General features: G+C 39.3%; 2 protein-coding genes across 2 annotated transcripts in view; one reads left to right on the forward strand and one right to left on the reverse strand.

Annotated features, from left to right (window-relative positions):
- LOC133617869 (nucleotide sugar transporter SLC35D2-like) overlaps positions 1-20,325 on the reverse strand; it is a 45,844-nt gene extending 25,519 nt beyond the window's left edge. The window contains exons 1-8 of the mRNA XM_061978193.2: positions 20,162-20,325; positions 19,954-19,987; positions 19,777-19,863; positions 19,625-19,692; positions 19,471-19,542; positions 16,152-16,220; positions 8,088-8,190; positions 6,890-6,982 (exon numbers count right to left, since the gene is read on the reverse strand). Of these exons, the coding sequence (XP_061834177.1) occupies positions 6,890-6,982; positions 8,088-8,190; positions 16,152-16,220; positions 19,471-19,542; positions 19,625-19,692; positions 19,777-19,863; positions 19,954-19,987; positions 20,162-20,271 (636 nt within the window). The 5' untranslated portion in view covers positions 20,272-20,325. The remainder of the gene's footprint in view (positions 1-6,889; positions 6,983-8,087; positions 8,191-16,151; positions 16,221-19,470; positions 19,543-19,624; positions 19,693-19,776; positions 19,864-19,953; positions 19,988-20,161) is intronic.
- The window catches only part of LOC133617871 (biogenesis of lysosome-related organelles complex-1 subunit 2-like), an 87,576-nt gene that overhangs the window by 41,133 nt on the left and 24,791 nt on the right, over positions 1-21,652 (forward strand). The window lies entirely within an intron of this gene.

A 21,652-nucleotide genomic window follows, 5' to 3' on the forward strand; every position in this document is an offset into this window, starting at 1 on the left:
GGATGGAATATTATTCTACTTGTTCATTTCTGTTTTAACAAGTTCTATCTACACTTCTGTTAAAATGTATTTAGCACTTATTCTTCGGTTGTTCTGGGTGATACTACAAATGTGGGTATCGATCCAATACCAAGTAGTTACAGGGTCCTAATTAAAGTCCTCCTGTGTCCAGGGGCGTATTTCCTTAGTTTATAAACAATATAAAAGACAAACGATATCGAAAGATTATATACTATTATTACATAAAAAGATTACAAAAATATAGATGTTATCATTGTAGTATCGACTAGATACGGCTCTTGTACTTATTGTTACAGTCAATATTTGTATGGATACACTTGTTTACATAGCAGTTGTATCCTCCTACGGTGTGTAGTCAAGCATGTTTAGATATTCCTCGTCCAGCAGGGATGATCATACTTGCCAACCCTCCCGATTTTCCCGGGAGACTCCTGAATTTCAGTGCCCCTCCCGAAAATCTCCCGGGGCAACCATTCTCCCGAATTTCTCCCGATTTCCACCCGGACAACAATATTGGGGGCGTGCCTTAAAGGCACTGCCTTTAGCGTCCTCTCTCACCTGAATAGGAGACGATTACTGTTGCGGGTCCCAAACTCTGGAACGATCTCCCTCTCCATGTGAGACAGGCCCCTTCTTTGGCTATCTTTAAGACCCTTCTTAAAACCCATTTTTATTCACTGCTTTTAACCCAGCATGAGACTTTGAACTGTTTTTAGCTTTTAACTTTTTTAACTGTTTTTAACTTTTAAACTGTTTTTATCTAACAAACTGTTCTTAGGGTAATTTATATTTGCTTTTTAAATGTGTATTTTTATTTCTGTTTTAAATGTTATTTTTTAGTCTGTCCTTTGCCTCCATTTCTTTGTGGTGTACAGCCCTTTGTTTTTCAACTGTGCTTGTCTTTAAAGGGCTTTATAAATAAAGTTGGTATGGTATGGTATGGTATTACCGTATTTTTCGGACTATAAGTCGCAGTTTTTTTCATAGTTTGGCCGGGGGTGCGACTTATACTGAGGAGCGACTTATGTGTGAAATTATTAACACATTAGCGTAAAATATCAAATAATATTATTTAGCTCATTCACGTAAGAAACTAGACGTATAAGATTTCATGGGATTTAGAGATTAGGACTGACAGATTGTTTGGTAAACGTATAGCATGTTCTATATGTTATTTGTATGACTCTTACCATAATATGTTACGTTAACATACCAGTTGGTTATTTATGCCTCATATAACGTACACTTATTCAGCCTGTTGTTCACTATTCTTTATTTATTTTAAATTGCCTTTCAAATGTCTATTCTTGGTGTTGGCTTTTATCAAATACATTTCCCCAAAAAATGCGACTTATACTCCAGTGCGACTTATATATGTTTTTTTCCTTCTTTATTATGCATTTTCGGCCGGTGCGACTTATACTCCGGAGCGACTTATAGTCCGAAAAATACGGTATATATGTCTCCGTTATCCATAGGTTGATCTATAACCCATAAAGTAGGCAGGCACGGAGCTATTTCTCAGCGCGTATTTATTCCAGCCGGCACGTTAATACACTGACACACAACATCCGGATTCTCATCATGCATTGCTTCAAAACCACGGCAAGTAGTAATGTCCAAAAACCTAACAGAGACGAAGCAGAAGAACGAAGAAGAGACATGGCGCCGACGAGTAAGAAGAAGAAGTACGCTTGCAAGTTCCAAAATGATTGGAAAAAATAATTTCAGTTCATCCAGGACAGCTCGAAGGGGAAGGGGTATGCTGCCTGCAAATTTGGTAGATCAGACTTCTCCATTGAACATGGTGGCCGAACGGATATATATATATATATATATAAGAAATACTTGAAAATATATACAAGAAATACTTGAAAATATATACACACCTCAACACCCGAATTCGGAGGTCTCAAGGTTGGCAAGTATGGGGACAGTGTTGGGACTAACGCGTTACTGTAACGCCGTTAGTTTAGGCGGTAACTAGTAATCTAACGCATTATTTTTTATATTCAGTAACTCAGTTACCGTTACTACCTGATGCGTTACTGCGTTATTTTACGTTATTTTTTATGTAGTATCGGCTAGAAACTGAAGATCTGAGTGTGTTTAATTGCAGCGAAGCAGAGACGTGCTTCTGATTCTTCCTCTGCGCTCTCTGTGTGTGTGCGTGTCTGGGTGTGGGAAGGGGAGGGGAGGGGGGTGCGCAATACAACGTAAACCGTTGGCCAACCAAAAAGTAACCACAGAACACTATACGACTATACGGTATAGTGTTCTGTGGTTACTTTTTGGTTGGCCAAGCGGACGTGACGACAGGCTGTCCCCACTCAGATCCGCACGGACCGGGAGGGAGCGTGCCTTAAGTCCGGCTGGAAATCGGGAGAAATTTGGAGAATGGTTGTCCCAGGGAGAGGCACTGAAATTCGGGAGGGTTGGCAAGTATGAGATATTCTCACTTCTTTTCTTTTGTCGAGCACAAAGAAAAGAACATTTTAGTTAAATGTAAGTTGTGTCTTGGATCAAAGATCTCGTCTCCTGCCCAAAACAACAATTCAAATCTGCCTGGTTAGGCTCTGTGTATGTCACGTGTGCCTTCCTTAGGTGAAGCCAGGTTTACATGTAGCTATGTTGTTGATTGATTGATTGATTGAAACTTTTATTAGTAGATTCCGTACAATTGACCACTAAATGGTAACACCCAAATAAGTTTTTTAACTTGTTTAAGTCGGGGTCCACTTAAATTGATTCATGATACAGATATATACTATCAAATATATACTAACATCATAATACAGTCATCACACAAGATAATCATCAGGGTATATACATTGAATTATTTACATTATTTACAATCCGGGGTGTGGGATATGGAGGGGGGGTGGGAGGGGGTTAGGTTTGGTTGGTATCAACACTTCAGTCATCAACAATTGCATCATCAGAGAAATGGACATTGAAACAGTGTAGGACTGACTTGGTAGGATATGTACAGCAAGTAGTGGACATAGAGAGAGAGAGATCAGAAAGTATAAGAAAAAGTGTCTACATTTGATTATTTACAATCCGAAGAGGTATTATGTGGAAGGGAGGGTGTTAGTTTAGGGTTGTAGTTGCCTGGAGGTGTTCTTTTAGTGAGGTTTTGAAGGAGGATAGAGATGCCCTTTCTTTTACACCTGTTGGGAGTGCATTCCATATTGAAGTGGCATAGAAAGAGAATGAGTTAAGACCTTTGTTAGTTCGGAATCTGGGTTTAACGTGGTTAGTGTTAGTGTTATTATGCTGTTTTTTTACTTATGTATGTTATGTTGCAGCTATTTAAAATAGTTTTGTCAATTTGTTCTCGCCTGAAATAAATTGGCCTTTGAAACATATCTTTGTCTTTGTGTGTTGTATGTAGACCACATTGCTTAGCAGAGTTCAGTGATGCAAATGTATGTCAAGTTGATCAACAGATTGTATTATTCTCCAGTGCAATAACAGTACTGAAATGAAGGCTAAAAGGGTATTAATGGGAACTTTAAAAAAAAAAAGTAGAAGAAGTAACTAAATAGTTACTTTTCACAGTAACGCATTACTTTTTGGTGTAACTGAGTTAGTAACTGAATTACTTTTGAAATAAAGTAACTAGTAACTGTAACTAGTTACTGGTTTTCAGTAATTAACCCAACACGGTATGGGGATGATACTTGTAAAAAAACAAAGTTTATTTGTCACCATGGAGGCGAGAATTAGTCATTTAGAAGCCGCTAAAACACTGTCAAGGGACGATAGCCGTTAGCTACCTATTTTTTAAAGGCACGATAAATGTGACGTGGTACGCTTGCTCGCTCTGCCAACAAGCGGACCATGTCACATTTATCGCTGATTTTTAAGCCAAAATTTGTGCAATCTCCCTCTGCTGTCGCCATTCTGTTTCTGCTTGTAGGTGCTCTGTGTGTGTTGACTAACGTGCGCCTCGGGTTGATATTACCAGCAATGCCACCATGGTGCGCCATCATCCATGAAAAAAAGTACCTGTATTTTTTTCAAAGGCTGTATAGTACCTTTTTTTAATCAATTAGTACCGCAGGACTTTATCAGTACCGTATACTGTAAAACCCTACTTTAATATAAAGTTCATGTACTTTTTGTACATGATACAAATAAACTGATTTCAGTTGTTTGCTTTCCAGATAACCTTTAAGGGGAATTATTTTTGAATGCACCTTTAATGATGAAGTTAGTACCATGCATGTGTTGTCAATAGCAGTAGTATGTGCTGTTGCAATGAGTCTATGAGGTGCATAATAGCAGCTTTGTGTCTTTCTGGCTCCTGCTGGGCCTTACACCGAAAAAGCCAGTTTCCAGCAGTTTTTAACCATTCAAGTACCAGTAGAGCGGAAAAACAAGTTGACTCTATCCATCCCATCAATTTTCTACCGCTTATTCCCTTCGGGGTCGCGGGGGGCGCTGGAGCCTATCTCAGCTACAATAATATTGAAGCTATTATGATATATATCTGATTTCCAAAGTTTGCGAATAAATAAATATGATCAAAATAGTATCAATCTCACAGAGATTACCAAAACAGTCACGTGATCCGTGACAGAGCGTTAGGAACCGAAGATCCCTTCCCCATCAACAACAATGCTAATCAAGCAGATTTTGTGAGAGCCATTGATTACTTTGTGAAAAATTATGATTACAGAACCTTATATATTTGAGTCCCAAGACAAAGAGGATGAGCAACAGGTTTTAGAAGCCGAGTGCTAAACGGATGTAGCTTTATTGAAACAATATAGCATCAGCAGCAATGCTAGGTACTAAACATACAAACTGTACTGTACAATTTCCACTCTCGCTGAGATGCCGACCGACATCACGCTCACATTATCCCGTTTAGAAGAATCAATCGCAATCCTCAAGAAGGGTTAAAAAAAAAGTTGCAGCGACTGGCGTCTTTTTTACCATTTTGGGGGATGTGAAAGTCGACCAGCCTCTCGGCCCATGGCCACAAGTGTCTACCACCAGGTGAGAGATGCATGAATTATAATCTAGAATTTACTTTGAGCAAGTTTGAGACAAAGCAGAAGCTCAGTGTGTCAACAATAGCAGGGTAAATTAGCAAAATAGGCCGTCTGCGTTAGCGCTTCTACAAACCCCGTTTCCATATGAGTTGGGAAATTGTGCTAGATGTAAATATAAACGGAATACAATGATTTGCAAATCCTTTTCAACCCATATTCAATTGAATGCACTACAAAGACAACATATTTGATGTTCAAACTCATAAACTTTATTTTTTTTTTGCAAATAATAATTAACTTAGAATTTCATGGCTGCAACACGTGCCAAAGTAGTTGGGAAAGGGCATGTTCACTGTGTTACATGGACTTTCCTTTTAACAACACTCAGTAAACGTTTGGGAACTGAGGAGACACATTTTTTAAGCTTCTCAGGTGGAATTCTTTCCCATTCTTGCTTGATGTACAGCTTAAGTTGTTCAACAGTCTTCAACAGGCTTCTTATTGCGCCACACATTTTCAATGGGAGACAGGTCTGGACTACAGGCAGGCCAGTCTAGTACCTGCACTCTTTTACTATCAAGCCACGTTGATGTAACACGTGGCTTGGCATTGTCTTGCTGAAATAAGCAGGGGCGTCCATTGTAACGTTGCTTGGATGGCAACATATGTTGCTCCAAAACCTGTATGTACCTTTCAGCATTAAAGGCGCCTTCACAGATGTGTAAGTTACCCATGTCTTGGGCACGAATACACCCCCATACCATCACAGATGCTGGCTTTTCAACTTTGCGCCTATAACCATCCGGATGGTTCTTTTCCTCTTTGGTCCGGAGGACACAACGTCCACAGTTTCCAAAAACAATTTGAAATGTGGACTCGTCAGACCACAGAACACTTTTCCAATTTGTATCAGTCCATCTTAGATGAGCTCAGGCCCAGCGAAGCCGACAGCGTTTCTGGGTGTTGTTGATAAACGGTTTTCGCCTTGCATAGCACAGTATTAACTTGCACTTACAGATGTAGCGACCAACTGTAGTTACTGACAGTGGGTTTCTGAAGTGTTCCTGAGCCCATGTGGTGATATCCTTTACACACTGATGTCGCTTGTTGATGCAGTACAGCCTGAGGGATCGAAGGTCTCGGGCTTAGCTGCTTACGTGCAGTGATTTCTCCAGATTCTCTGAACCCTTTGATGATATTACGGACCGTAGATGGTGAAATCCCTAAATTCCTTGCAATAGCTGGTTGAGAAAGGTTTTTCTTAAACTGTTCAACAATTTGCTCACGCATTTGTTGACGAAGTGGTGACCCTCACCCCATCCTTGTTTGTGAATGACTGAGCATTTCATGGAATCTACTTTTATACCCAATCATGGCACCCACCTGATCCCAATTAGCCTGTTCACCTGTGGGATGTTCCAAATAAGTGTTTGATGAGCATTCCTCAACTTTATCAGTATTTATTGCCACCTTTCCCAACTTCTTTGTCACGTGTTGCTGGCATCAAATTCTAAAGTTAATTATTATTTGCAAAAAAAAAAAGTTTATCAGGTTGAACATCAAATATGTTGTCTTTGTAGCATATTCAACTGAATATGGGTTGAAAATGATTTGCAAATCATTGTATTCCGTTTATATTTACATCTAACACTATTTCCCAACTCATATGGATACAGGGTTTGTACAATGGGATATGATTAAATGGGTACAGTGAAACAGAATTAAGCAAATGAAGTCAACTTGTTTTTACACTCTATTGGTACTTTAAGGGTTAGCTCATTTTTAACAACACACACATACGGCGCACATGCACGTGTACATAACTCTATTTCAGGTTCAAGTCTGAAGACCATGTAACTTACCTTCTGTATGTCGCCGGTCATGTGAGCCAAGAGCACAGTGGGCAGGATCATAAATAGTGCGTTATAGTACAGCAAACCGTATTTGCCCAGCTCCTGTGAAACATATGTGACGCACAAAAAAAACATTAAAATGAGCTCATGTCTCTTTTGTTAAAGTTGCCCAATTTTTTAATCACACACAGTTTTATCACACAAATGTCTTTTGTTTGAACCTCTGATGTAAAATTATCATTAGAGACCTGAAGTAGCAAAATAAACATTTATAATAAATACACTTGTGTTTTATCTATAAAGATTCATGCATTATTTATGAAAAGATAGAAGAAAATGTGTCTCAACGCTGAATTTGGTACTTTTATAGGTACCAACCGAATTGTGTCTGTACTACATTGTACCAAGTCATGTAAAATCAAACGCTGCTATTTAAAAAACGTTGTCACACTTGACAGCCATTCTGGTTGCAGTCTTGGCACCAGCTCATGCCTTTAGGTAATAATTTATTGATGTTATGATATTAGAATTACAGCTGTGTTTTGTAAATCGCATTTGACTGTGATGAGCTCCTATGGCTAACTTGCACATGCTGATTTCCGACTATAATTGACACTTATATGCAAGTATATTTGCTGCCATTGTTCGTATCAACATTTTTGTATCATGGTATATTAATATTCAGTTTATATGCATACAAGATGCAGACATTGAGTGTTAAATGACAGAATAATAAGATGATCTTGTGTGTTTCAGATACTAAAACCAAAAAGTTATTGTAAACGTGTAAACGTTAAAGTCCACCTGATAACTTTGTGTTTAAATGAAAGTCATCTCGGGAATAAAGGAAATGTACATTAATTTGTGCATGTAATTATGCACTCATTGCTAGTTATGCAAATGAGACAATTATGTCATTTCAACCAAAGTACTTCTGTAATTAGAAACAGGGTTTTTTTTATGTGAAAATAAATAAAAGTAATTCAGTGAAAGCCACACATAGCCACACATTTGTCATCAGCACCTTTTGTTGTTTTTCTGCTAAAAAAAACATTAGATCACTGTATGCAGAGAGTTCCTTGAGAGCAGACATTCAAGGAGAAGTCTGCTTCTCCGCATTCACATACGCTCCAGCCCAATTCCAAAAACAGCTCCCGACAAGCCAACAATGACTGCTATTCATGCGCAGGTCACAACCGCCACATACCTTTGCATCCAATTTCTGCTTCACATAAGCACCGTTGGCGGCGGTGAGCACATTGTTGAGGAAGATGAAGATGTAGCCTTGCATGTCAAAGGACATGTCAGCGCTGCGAGACAAGAGGACAGGCTTTTGTCAGGTTTTGTACATACATACATTTTTTGTATATATTGCTTTTCAAATCACCTGACATGTATACTGTGTATATGTACATAATTTATCCATTTTTTAATGTAATTTTTTATATACATGTTACAGGTTATATATATTTTATTATTGAATGTATCAAATGTGATGAATCTTTAATGGGCCACAATGGAAACAAGCCTTTTGGCTTTTTGTGCCATCCATTTGCCTTTTTAAAGCATTACATGGATTCAATTCTTTAAGATGTCAAATAAACTTCTCAATCAATCAATCAATAAATGTCTTTGGTGCAATGATTGATGTACCACATTGTAAGTGTATGCATGTTGGAAATAAATACTATAACCGTAACCATCATTTACTCAGTTGCAGAGAGTACCAGGTAGCGATTGGAGGGAAGGCATTTACAAATACAATAAAAATAACAACACATTAAATTAAAATAAATTATTCTTTATTTGCAATATGGAAATTGCTATTTTTCCCTTTTTTTCCTGTGCCCCTTGTTTTTCTATTGATCCCCTTCGCGTGTGCCCTCTCAGGGAAACTAAGGTTCCGATAGCAGCAACACTACAGACCAAAGGTTCAAGGGGCCTCATTTCCAGGAAGCTAAGGACCGCGGGCCAGACTTCACTATTATTCTTATTTTGTATATTCCGGAGAACCAGCGTCCTCTTGAGTAGTCATTAAATTTTTATCTACCGTATTTTTTGGACTATAAGTCGCTACGGAGTATAAGTCGCACCGGCCGAAAATGCATAATAAAGAAGGAAAAAAACATATATAAGTCGCACTGGAGTATAAGTCGCATTTTTGGGGGGAATTTATTTGATAAAACCCAACACCAAGAATAGACATTTGAGATGCAATTTAAAATAAATAAAGAATAGTGAACAACAGGCTGATATGAGGCATAAATAACCAACTGAGAACGTGCCTGGTATGTTAACGTAACATATTATGGTAAGAGTCATTCAAATAACTATAACATATAGAACATGCTATACGTTTACCAAACAATCTGTCACTCCTAATCGCTAAATCCCATGAAATCTTATACGTCTAGTCTCTTACGTCAGTGGTTCTCAAATGGGGGTACGCGTACCCCTGGGGGTACTTGAAGGTATGCCAAGGGGTACGTGAGATTTTTTTTTAAATATTCTAAAAATAGCAACAATTAAAAAATCCTTTATAAATATATTTATTGAATAATACTTCAACAAAATATGAATGTAAGTTCATAAACTGAACATCAAATCAAGTAGGCTATTCCATTCATTACAATGCAACAATGCAACAATGCAATATTCAGTGTTGACAGCTGGATTTTTTGTGGACATGTTCCATAAATATTGATGTTAAAGATTTCTTTTTTTGTGAAGAAATGTTTAGAATTAAGTTCATGAATCCAGATGGACCTCTATTACAATCCCCAAAGAGAGCACTTTTAAGTTGATGATTACTTCTATGTGTAGAAATCTTTATTTATAATAGTTTATTTTTCAACAAGTTTTTAGTTATTTTTATATCTTTTTTTTCCAAATAGTTCAAGAAAGACCACTACAAATGAGCAATATTTTTGCACTGTTATACAATTTAATAAATCAGAAACTGATGACATAGTGCTGTATTTTACTTCTTAATCTCTTTTTTTTCAACCAAAAATGCTTTGTTCTGATTAGGGGGTACTTAAATTAAAAAAATGTTCACAGGGGGTACATCACTGAAAAAAGGTTGAGAACCACTGTCTTACGTGAATGAGCTAAATAATATTTTTTGATATTTTACGCTAATGTGTTAATAATTTCACACAAGTCGCTCCTGAGTATAAGTCGCCAAACTATGAAAAATACTGCGACTTATAGTCCGAAAAATACGGTATTTGTTTTGTCTATTTGTTATGACAGCACTAGTTAAAAAGCTAATTTAACTGAACCCGAAATGATGAAAAAGAAAAGATCTAAAATGGAACCTTGAGGAACACTACTAGTATACTCAAGAAGTTGAACAAATGACTACTGACGGCATCAGAAGTAAACAACACTTGAGTTGCACAAGTCAAACCACAAATAAAAACAAAAATTGTAATTGCCAAAAAAGAGAGGACCTAAAGAGGTGCCTTGAAGAATGCCTGTTGTCGGGGCACACCCCACAGTAACTATTTTGTTATGCTGCCAGGTTGTAAAAAATAAATGCGTCCGCACGATATCATCTTAAGTATGAGTCACATCTGTGCGGTTACGATCACTGGGTGAAAATGATGTTAAACAATGCCTCCTCGCAAGTGGCGCTGTAAGCGGACAGACAATGCAATGAACTTATAGTGACATCACGAAAATCCATGTCAACTTGTGCTGCAAACAAATTGAAGAAGCTCTGGAACAAGTACAAACATTCCGTGTATTCTGGGAGTCGAAGGGGCCACAGACGTTTGGACCTAATGTTTCCAACTTTGTGAAGAAGTTTGGGATGGATCAGCAGCCGGCAACCACCACCACCGGCTAGATGTAGCAGCGATATGACAGATGAAAAGTCTTTAATCTACAGCTTGCCTCGAATGTGCTCACACCAGCGGTAGTTTGCCTCGTGGAGTGGGCAACTACCGCTTCTGGTAGCTTTAATCGTACTTTAATCTTGACGAGCTAACCGCTACGAGCTACTTGTTATGCTACATCAGAGAAAGCTAACATGATGTAACTTTAAATGTGTTAATGAAGAACTGCACTTTTTTTGGAATTGTGCCTATTATTCACAATCATTGTGAGAAACAAGAACACGTCTTTTTTTTTTTTTTTTTTTTTTTTTTTTTTTTACGATTCTAAAGATAAAAAAGCGCTTGCAAGATGCGGCTAATGGGAGTCCTATGTCAGTGTTTTTCAACCACTGGTTCAGAGGACACTACGTCCACAGTTTTCAAAAACAATTTGAAATGTGGACTCGTCAGACCACAGAACACTTTTCCACTTTGTATCAGTCCATCTTAGATGAGCTCAGGCCCAGCGAAGCCGACGGCGTTTCTGGGTGTTGTTGATAAAACGGTTTTCGCCTTGCATAAGAGAGTTTTAACTTGCACTTACAGATGTAGCGACCAACTGTAGTTACTGACAGTGGGTTTCTGAAGTGTTCCTGAGCCCATGTGGTGATATCCTTTACACACTGATGTCGCTTGTTGATGCAGTACAGCCTGAGGGATCGAAGGTCACCGGCTTAGCTGCTTACGTGCAGTGATTTCTCCAGATTCTCTGAACCCTTTGTGGATATTACGGACCGTAGACCACTGTGCCGCGGCACACTAGTGTGCCGTGAGATACAGTCTGGTGTGCTGTGGAAGATTATCTAATTTTACCTACCGGTATTTGAGTTAAAAATATTTTTTGCAAACCAGTAATTATAGTCTGCAAATGATGTGTTGTTGTTGAGTGTCGGTGCTGTCTAGAGATGGGCAGAGTAACCGTGTAATACTTCCATATCAGTAGGTGGCAGCCAGTAGCTAATTGCTTTGGAGATGTCGGAAACAGCGGCAGGCAGCGTGCAGGTAAAAAGGTATCTAATGCTTAAACCAAAAAGAAATAAAAGGTGAGTGCCCCTAAGAAAAGGCATTGAAGTTTAGGGAACGCTATGCAGAACGAAACTAAAACTGAACTGGCTACAAAGTAAACAAAAACAGAATGCTGGACGACAGCAAAGACTTACTGTGGAGCAAAGACGGCGTCCACAATGTACATCCGAACATGACATGACAATCAACAACGTCCCCACAAAGAAGGATAAAAACAACTGAAATATTCTTGATTAAAACAAAGTAGATGCGGGAAATATCGCTCAAAGGAAGACATGAAACTGCTACAGGAAAATACCAAAAAAAAGAGAAAAAGCCACCAAAATAGGAGCGCAAGACAAGATAGTTCTTGTCTTGTCTCTAGTTTTTTTTAGTTATTTCCTAAAATAGTGTTTACATTGAGGCAATGACACATTCTAAATTGTTTACTTTGTTTACATAGACACACAACAGCCGCAGAGGAGACAGAATGAAGAGAAAGTGTCCACAGCAGGTGCAGGCAAATGGAAAAATAAAAAAGAGGATGTTGGATATATTTTTGTGTGCATATATAGATTAATCTATGTAGTCTTGTATTGTTTGATACTGTATGTGCACTATTTTAAAAAGTGAATCTTGTCCACTAAAATACATTAAGGTAAGGGCTGTCATTATTTACATCACACAAACGCAGTTCACCAACATTGCCTCGTTCTAATTCCACACTTTTAACTAAATATTTATACAAAGGTTACAATTAAACGACAATTGTACATATCGCGGTAAAACGCTGATTTTCGCAGTAGTATTCAATAGTAAAGATAATTAATACGCATAACTAGTTGATATGTTGACAATGTTTTGTTGCCATAGTGATAATAGTAAGTAAATCACAACCACAGCTTTGTTGTTCATCATGGTTGTTGTTAGCTGTAGCATATCTTCTCCCTTTTTTGTTGTCCTGTGACTGTGAATGAGCGGCGAAGTCATCATTATGACTGGCGGAATCCTTGTTCCACAGAATCAACAAGGCGGGTTTGTCAGACTTTCCCACTCTGGAGCCCGTTCTTAAAAACTCTCATTTCTGATAAAAAGCTGAAACGATACATTTCTTTACCGTTTCCACCTAAAAACGTTCGTTTGGGGACACGCCCTCAACCACAAGTTTGGCGCCCAGATAAAAATGTCAATCAAAAAATAAGCCGTTAGACTACAAACTCCCACACCAATTTAAACAAGTGTCGTTGGGATTGACAGAGGGGTTGTTCTTTTGCATCTCTGCAGTGATTTTTTTCCCCGGGGCGGAACCATCCTTGCACTCCCTCCTTGTGTTAGAGTATAAATAGTTGTGGTTTTGGCACCAGCTTCTAGGCTAGTTTGTTTCCAAGGTTTTGAACTAAACTCGAGGGCCGGTAAGGTGTTATTCCCAGGCCACCATTTGAATAGCCATGCCATACAAGACTTAGCTTTGTGTTTGTCTGACAAAGCTAATGTACTGTACAACACTATATGGCATTTATAATGATTTTTTAGATTTAGATGTGTTTATACTGAATGTCTAGTTGATATATGTTGACAATGTTTTGTTGCCATAGTGATAATAATAACTACATCACAATCACAGCTTTGTTCAGGGTTCGTACACCTTTTCCATGGCCAAATTCAAGCACTTTTTAAGGACTTTCAAGATACATTTCCCAGTTTTTCCAGTACCCTTCAAAAGGCGAAAACCAGTGTGAATCAATCCGTAGCCTTGTTGTTTGAGGTCACCAAATGATGTCTGTAGGAAAAATACGGAAAATCTGCTAAACCCTAAGCTTAACATTGAACCAGCAGTTATCATTAACTGAATTGGGCATACAAAAATAAGCAGTGTTTCTGTAGACTTTTCAATGTCATTGGTGTTTGCAAACGTGTCTCCATTTGTGTCCATCTATCCATCCATCTTCTTCCGCTTATCCGAGGTCGGGTCGCGGGGGCAGCAGCCTAAGCAGGGAAGCCCAGACTTCCCTCTCCCCAGCCACTTCGTCCAGCTCTTCCTGTGGGACCCCGAGGCGTTCCCAGGCCAGCCGGGAGACATAGTCTTCTCAACGTGTCCTGGGTCTTCCCCGCGGCCTCCTACCGGTCGGACGTGCCCTAAACACCTCCCTAGGGAGGCGTTCGGGTGGCATCCTGACCAGATGCCCGAACCACCTCATCTGGCTCCTCTCGATGTGGAGGAGCAGCGGCTTTACTTTGAGCTCCTCCCGGATGGCAGAGCTTCTCACCCTATCTCTAAGGGAGAGCCCGGCCACCCGGCGGAGGAAACTCATTTGGGCCGCTTGTACCCGTGATCTTGTCCTTTCGGTCATAACCCAAAGCTCATGACCATAGGTGAGGATGGGAACGTAGATCGACCGGTAAATTGAGAGCTTTGCCTTCCGGCTCAGCTCCTTCTTCACCACAACGGATCGATACAGCGTCCGCATTACTGAAGACGCCGCACCGATCCGCCTGTCGATCTCACGATCCACTCTTCCCTCACTCGTGAACAAGACTCCAAGGTACTTGAACTCCTCCTCCACTTGGGGCAAGATCTCCCCCCCAACCCGGAGATGGCACTCTACCCTTTTCCGGGCGAGAATCATGGACTCGGACTTGGAGGTGCTGATTCTCATCCCAGTCGCTTCACACTCGGCTGCGAACCGATCCAGTGAGAGCTGAAGATCTTGGCCAGATGAAGCCATCAGGACCACATCATCAGCAAAAAGCAGAGACCTAATCCTGCAGCCACCAAACCAGATCCCCTCAACGCCTTGACAGCGCCATTTGTGTTGTTCTTCAAATTTCTTGTTCTTTTTCTTACTTACAGCACTCAATGACATCGAACAGCACGGATTGATTCACACCGTATTTGTGCTTGTAAACTGCATAATGTGATATAAATACACGCACCCTCAAAATGTCAATTTCACTCATTTATCAACAAAACTGTTCCACATTACCGTAATATAAGGATAATGAATTAAAGGAAAATATTTGGTTTGTTTCACAACACCTCAGTCACCTTTCATTAAGCATATATAGCCTTAGAACTGTGGCTATGTGTGTAGTGTTTTAGTAAACACTACACACAGGAAAACATCAAAAAAGTCAAAATAAGTCAGGGCGTGATGTGACAGGTGATGACAGTGCACCTACTTTGAGACAAGACCTATATCGATGCATGTTTGGTTATGGTTTAAAGTCATATCCAACAATTGCGACAATTACTTTTTACTGTCAACTGAGTTTTGTTTTTTAATGATTTCTGCTAGTGGTGTGCCTCCAGATTTTTTCAATGCAAAAAATGTGCCTTGGCTCAAAAAAGGTTGAAAAACACAGCCTTAACTCATAGGCGCCGATCTACATTTCTGGCAATGGGTGCTCTGTGTGTGTTTGTATTAAAAAAAAATAGACGTTTGTCATGTCTGTGTAATCATGTCTTGTCTTAGTCATGTTTTGTTTACTTATTGGACTCTTTAGTTTCTGGCTTTTCACTCCCTTGTCTTGTTTCCATGATTACCCATTAGTTTCACCTGTTCCACGTTTGGACTCATTGTGCATTCTTGTTTATCACCATAGCAACCCATTAGTTTTCACCTGTCACGTCACGCACCTGTTTCACGTTTTGAGTCACGCACCTGTTTTCGTTAATCATGTCTGTAGTATTTAAGTTCAGTGTTTTCAGTTTGTCTTTCTGGTGACATCTCCACATTTATGCTTCTGCACATTTCTGACACTTTTTTCATGTCCATCGTTCACGCTGCTCCTTTTTGTCCATGCCAAGTAAGTTTTGTTTATTATTGCCACAGTTAGTGTTTTTTGTTGTTCATAGTTTTTGCCTTTGTGCAAGTGTTTGGTTTCATAGTTTGTTCTCCGCCATTGTGCGCGCCTTTTGTTTACTTCCTTGTTTTGTATTTATAGTGTTTAAATAAAGATGTATCTTCATTTCCGTCTCGCCCGAGCCAACTTTCCGTTGCCTTCGAGAAAAACTAAACCCCAGGACCAAGTCATGACAACGTTCAGCGAAGTTAATATTCTATATGATTTGTGGCTTCATTATTTTGTAAAACGGACCAAACTCGTCACAAAATTAACTACAAAAAGATAGATTTTTCAAAAATTATTTGAAAGATTGAAAGTTGCCATCAATCCCACGTGGGTGCTCGGGCCCTGAAGCACCCACGGGAGCGGCGCCTATGCTGAACTGTGAAATGCGGTGGAAAAACAAACAACACACTTCTACAGGTAACTTTAATTACACAACTAAATGTTCCTAAACTTTCGGTGAAAAGAGGCCTAATGAAAGCAATTAAGGTGTAATTACCAACCTGGTACATCCAAATGTCATTAAAAAAATTTACCTTGCAGCTATGAAGGCCCCGAGGATCATTGCAAATACTGTCAGCTGGATGGACCTGGAGAATTTTCTCCTGTCAAAAAAGTGAAACATTTTAACAATACGACTCTTTTTTTAAATGGTAAATGGGTTATACATGTATAGCACTTTTCTACCTTCAAGGTACTCAAAGCGCTTTGACACTATTTCCACATTCACTCATTCACACACACATTCACACACTGATGGCGGGAGCTGCCATGCAAGGCCCTAACCACGGCCTATCAGGAGCAAGGGTGACATTTTTGAATAATGAATGAGGGAAAACTGGAAATTTTAGTTTTTGGTCCGGCCCTCATTGACATGGGACCATTGCGAAATGATGTGCTTCCCAAAGTCACCAGCCTTGGCGTCACTACAGAAAGTGATTTCAAAGTTGACAAACAAGTCAATGGCGTTTTAAAATCGTGTTTTTTTTATCATCTTCGTCTTTTAGCAAAAGTAAAACCGTTTTCATCTTTTAACCTTTTTGAACAAGTCGTGCGTGCTTTTATTTCAAGTGGCCTGGACTACTGCAATGCACTTTATGCTGGCGTTAGCCAACAAGCTCTCTCCCGGTTGCATTTAGTCAAGAACGCGGCAGCACGACTTTTTAACGGAGGCCAGGAAACGCGAGCATATAACCCCGATTCTTGAGACTTTGCACTGGCTCCCTGTTCATTTTGGAGTTGATTTGAAAGTTTTGCTGTTTGGTTTTAAAGCTTTGCATGGACTGGCACCTCATTATATCTCGGACCTCGTCCAAATTTACGCTCCTGCGCGCGCTCTCTGAGGTCCGAGAGCCAGCTCCAGCTCGTGGTGCCCAAGACGAGACTTAAAACCAGGAGAGACAGGGGTGGTCGGCCCTAAGTCTTGGAACACTCTGCCACTCCATGTTCGAACTGCTCCCACAGTGGAGTGTTTTAAGTCTCGTCTTAAGACCCACTTTTATTCTCTGGCGTTTAACACTACGTGAGTTGTGTGGTCCTCTGTGTATTTTAAATGTTTATTTCTATTTATTGTTTTTATTGGTTTTATCCTTATAAATCGTTTTTAATTAAACATATTTTTATATTTATTTATTTTGTTTTTATTCAGTCATCTGTGGAGCTCAGGATAGTATTTGAATTTTATTTTTAATATTTTTGTGAAGCACTTTGTAAACATTTTTGTTGTTTAAATGTGCTATATAAATAAAGTGGATTGAATTGAAGTGTCTTGCTCAAGGACACAACAGATGTGAATAGGTTGGTAGAAGCTGGGGATCAAACCAGGAACCCTCAGGTTGCTGGCACGGCCACTCTCCCAACTTCGCCACGCCGTCCCCTACATCAGTGTTTAATTTTTTGCAAACCAGTAAATACAATCCGCAAAAAATGTGCCGTTGTTGAGTGTCTGTGCTGTCTAGAGCTCGGCAGAGTAACCGTGTAATACTCTTCCATATCAGTAGGTGGCAGCAGGTCGCTAATACAAAGTAAACAAAAACAGAATGCTGGACGACAGCAAAGACTTACAGCGTGTGGAGCCGAGACGGCGTCCACAAAGTACATCCGTACACGACATGACAATCAACAATGTCCCCACAAAGAAGGATAGCGACAACTTAAATAGCCTTGATTGCTAAAACAAAGCGGGTGCGGAGAATAGTGCTCAAAGGAAGACGTGAAACTGCTACAGAAAAATACCAATTAAACACGAAAAGCCACCAAATCCAGTTTGGATGATTCCTTAAAATGTTCCAGTTCCATTCACACATTTAAAAAACACTTTAAGACCAATGTCTTGGAAAAATATATATCACTCTTGAATCAACACAGTACCGTAGTTAATACTATGATCAATGTTAATTACAAACTAAATGTGGGATATAAATAATAATGGAAGTATAATTGTTTGTATATAGGATATAATTGGTACAAAGGTTTAACTAACACGTGTACCGTACAAGGATATTTCACATACCTTTACTGTGTATATAATTGAACAGTGTTTATGTTGTGTACAAGGTGTGTTTAGAATATGCTGCGCAAAGGAAATGTCATAATTTTAGGAAGCTCATCTTGTATTTGACATTGTTTATAGGGTTAGGCGCAAAACTTTCTGCTCCGCCGCTCCCAGTCTGTGGAACGCTCTCCCTGACCACCTGAGGGCACCACAGACTGGCTTAAAAACCCTTCTTTTTAAAAAAGCCTTTTTTTTTCGATATATGCATACTAGTTTTAGCTATTTGGCTGTTCTAGTTTTTATTTTTTTTATTTTTTTTAATACACTGTAGCACTTTGAGGTTGTTTACTCAATGTAAAGTGTTTTTTTACAAATAAAATCTATTATTATTATCATAACTTCAGCCTAAACCCTTTCGGTCTGCAACATTTTCAATGTATGAATGTGCAACTGTTTGTTTATTTTGTTGATCACTGACTGAAGAAATAATAATAGGGCTGCAACTAACAATTAATTTGATAATCGATTAATCTGTCGATTAGTACTTCGATTAATCGATTAATAATCGAATAAAAGAGACAAACTACATTTCTATCCTTTCCAGTATTTTATTGGGAAAAAAACAGCACACTGGCACCATACTTATTTTGATTATTGTTTCTCAGCTGTTTGTACATGTTGCAGTTTAAAAATAAGGGTTTATATAAAAAAAAAAAAAAATTGTGTTTCCAAAGTGCTTCACAAAAATATTAAAAATAAGATTCAAATACTATCCTGAGCTCCACAGATGACTGAATAAAAACTAAATAAATAAATATAAAAACAATATAAAAATATGTTTAATTAAAAACGATTTATAAGGATAAAACCAATAAAAACAATAAATAAAAATAAACACAATTGCGCATGCTCATAGCATAGATCCAACGAATCGATGACTAAATTAATCGCCAACTATTTTTTATAATCGATTTAATCGATTAGTTGTTGCAGCCCTAAATAATAATAAAATAAAATAGGAGCGCAGGACACCAAAAAACTCAAAATAAGTCACGATGTGACAAGTGGTGACAGTACACCTACTTTGAGACAAGAGCTATAGTGATACATGGTTGGTTATGGTTTGAATTCATAACCAACAATTGCAGGAAGGACTTTTTACTGTCAATAACGGCTGCTGAGTTTCATTTTTTAACGTTTTCTGCTGGTGGCGTGCCTCCGCATTTCGTCAACGGAAAAAAAATGTGCCTTGGCTCATAAAAGGTTGAAAAACACTGCCCTACATTCATCCATTTTCTACCGCTTGTCCCTACATCACACAGTAAAATCACCAGTGGATTACAAGAACAAAAGGAACTGACTTGAGCAGAAATCTCTCGGCCAGCATCGTGAATAAGATGGAGAACCTCCTGAGGACAGTAAACATGGGCAAACTGGTGGAGCAGAGCAGAAATACAACATGTTAATGACTTATATTCCATGAATTATCTTCTGATTTTAAAAAACAAAACTTACTTGAGGGTTTTGGTTCCAGACAAACCAGAAATTTGATTGCCCACATAGAGGAGAGGTAGAGGAAACGTCTGAACGCATGCATGTTATTGATGAAGCTGATTAGTGAACAGGGTTGATATTGATCATACAAAAATGACACAGGTGGTTCTCACCTTGCGTGGTACTTTCTTGTCGAAGTCTGGGAAGCTGATCACCCTCGCAGCCTTGCCCACCCACAGGACAATCACCGTGGCCAACATCTGCAAAAAATATCCCAAATCACCAATTCACTCCCACGACATTTAACTGAAGTTTCTTGCGTGTTTTAGGGAGAATGTTGCCAAACTCACTTGCCCAATCCCAACGCATATCGACGAAGGGAACCTGAAACATGAATTAGTCACAAGTGAAGTCAGCTAAAAGTGTCCCCCAAAACCACAAATAACGAAGAGGACGGGTGTTAAAGTGGTAAAAGTAATGTAATAGCGTTATTATAACTGTGTAGCCCAAAGTTGTATTTAGCTAACTTCGCTACACTCTCCACGCCGACGTCCTTACCTGTAGTGGGTGAGCACACTCTTGTTCACCACCACCAGGAAAAAGGAGCTCGTACTGTAAAATCCGGCGGCCAGCAGCTTCATGAACACCGTCGGAGGTCTGTCTGCCATCCCCGATTTGTTCTCATTCCGCTCCGTGGACGAGTGTCGGCTCCAGTCCTGCCATTGATTGAGTCGCTCTAACCTCCCTCCCTCCCTCCCTCCTCCGACCTTGTCTTCCTCGTTGGTTTTTTCTTGGCGGTTGGCAAGCAACCGTGTGATGCGCATTACCGCCACCTTTTGATACGGAGTGTGTAACCATTCTTTTATTTAACCTCTTAAGGCCCAAGCTGTTTGTTTACATGCTTTTTTTAAAAATTTCTCTTTGCTATTTGGGCTTATTGGACCATAATTAGAATAAAAGAATCATCTTTTGGGACGGCGTGACGAATTTAGAGTGGCCGTGCCAGCAATCGGAGGGTTGCTGGTTACTGGGGTTCAATCCCCACCTTCTACCAGTGACGTGCGGTGAGGTTCATGACTGGTGAGCAGTGTTGGGTTAGTTACTGAAAAACAGTAACTAGTTATAGTTACTAGTTACTTCATTTCAAAAGTAACTCAGTTACTAACTCAGTTACTTACACCAAAAAGTAATGCGTTACTGTCAGGGCCGGCCCGTGGCATAGGCCGTATAGGCAAATGCTAAGGGCGCCGTCCATCAGGGGGCGCCACGCCAGTGTCACAAATGTTGGAGAAAAAAAAATAATAATAAAAAAAGTTGATACTATTATTTCTAAGTACAAAAAAATAATCCCACGTTAATTAAAATGCAAAGTAAAGCCTATTTAATAGAAATATTATTTGTTACAACCGCGCCCCCTCCCTTCCCGTATCATGACTCTTTTTGGACGTCACCACATCAAAAAATCAACACAAGATGTCAAAACGGCCAAAACTGTCAGGTGCCCAGGGAAGAAAAAAGAGAAAAGAAGAGAAGGAGAAACAAGAAAAGACAGAGGTAGCAGGTAGGTAACGTTAGCCTACATGAAATTATTTGTCTGTTACAGAATGTGATAGTAACCTGGCTTTTTAGCATTAAGCTAATGTTACATGATTCGGCAATTGCTAATCAATAAATAGCTAGTTCTGTTTTAACGTCGGGTTAATATTGTGGAGGGGGCTAAATTGTTATGGAAAATAATAATGTAACGTTAGGTAATTACAGTACTCCCACCTTACATTCCTCAGGGACATTTGTATTAGATCTTTTAAGCAGGTGTTTTTTGTTTATATTGTTATTGCCTTCTGGTTAGCTAATGTTTGCCCTGCAGGTAATAGTCACTTTTCCACCACTTTATATATTAGGTATAGTTGTAAGTAAAAAAAAAAAAGGTCAAAGACAAAGCTATTCGGTTTCTTCTGAGTATATACACTTCACTGCCGATGTGGGGGGGGCGCCACCTAAAATTTTGCCTAGGGCGCCAGATTGGTTAGGGCCGGGCCTGGTTACTGT

Source organism: Nerophis lumbriciformis, linkage group LG18, assembly GCF_033978685.3.
Source record: "Nerophis lumbriciformis linkage group LG18, RoL_Nlum_v2.1, whole genome shotgun sequence".
In the NCBI taxonomy this organism is placed as follows: domain Eukaryota; kingdom Metazoa; phylum Chordata; class Actinopteri; order Syngnathiformes; family Syngnathidae; genus Nerophis; species Nerophis lumbriciformis.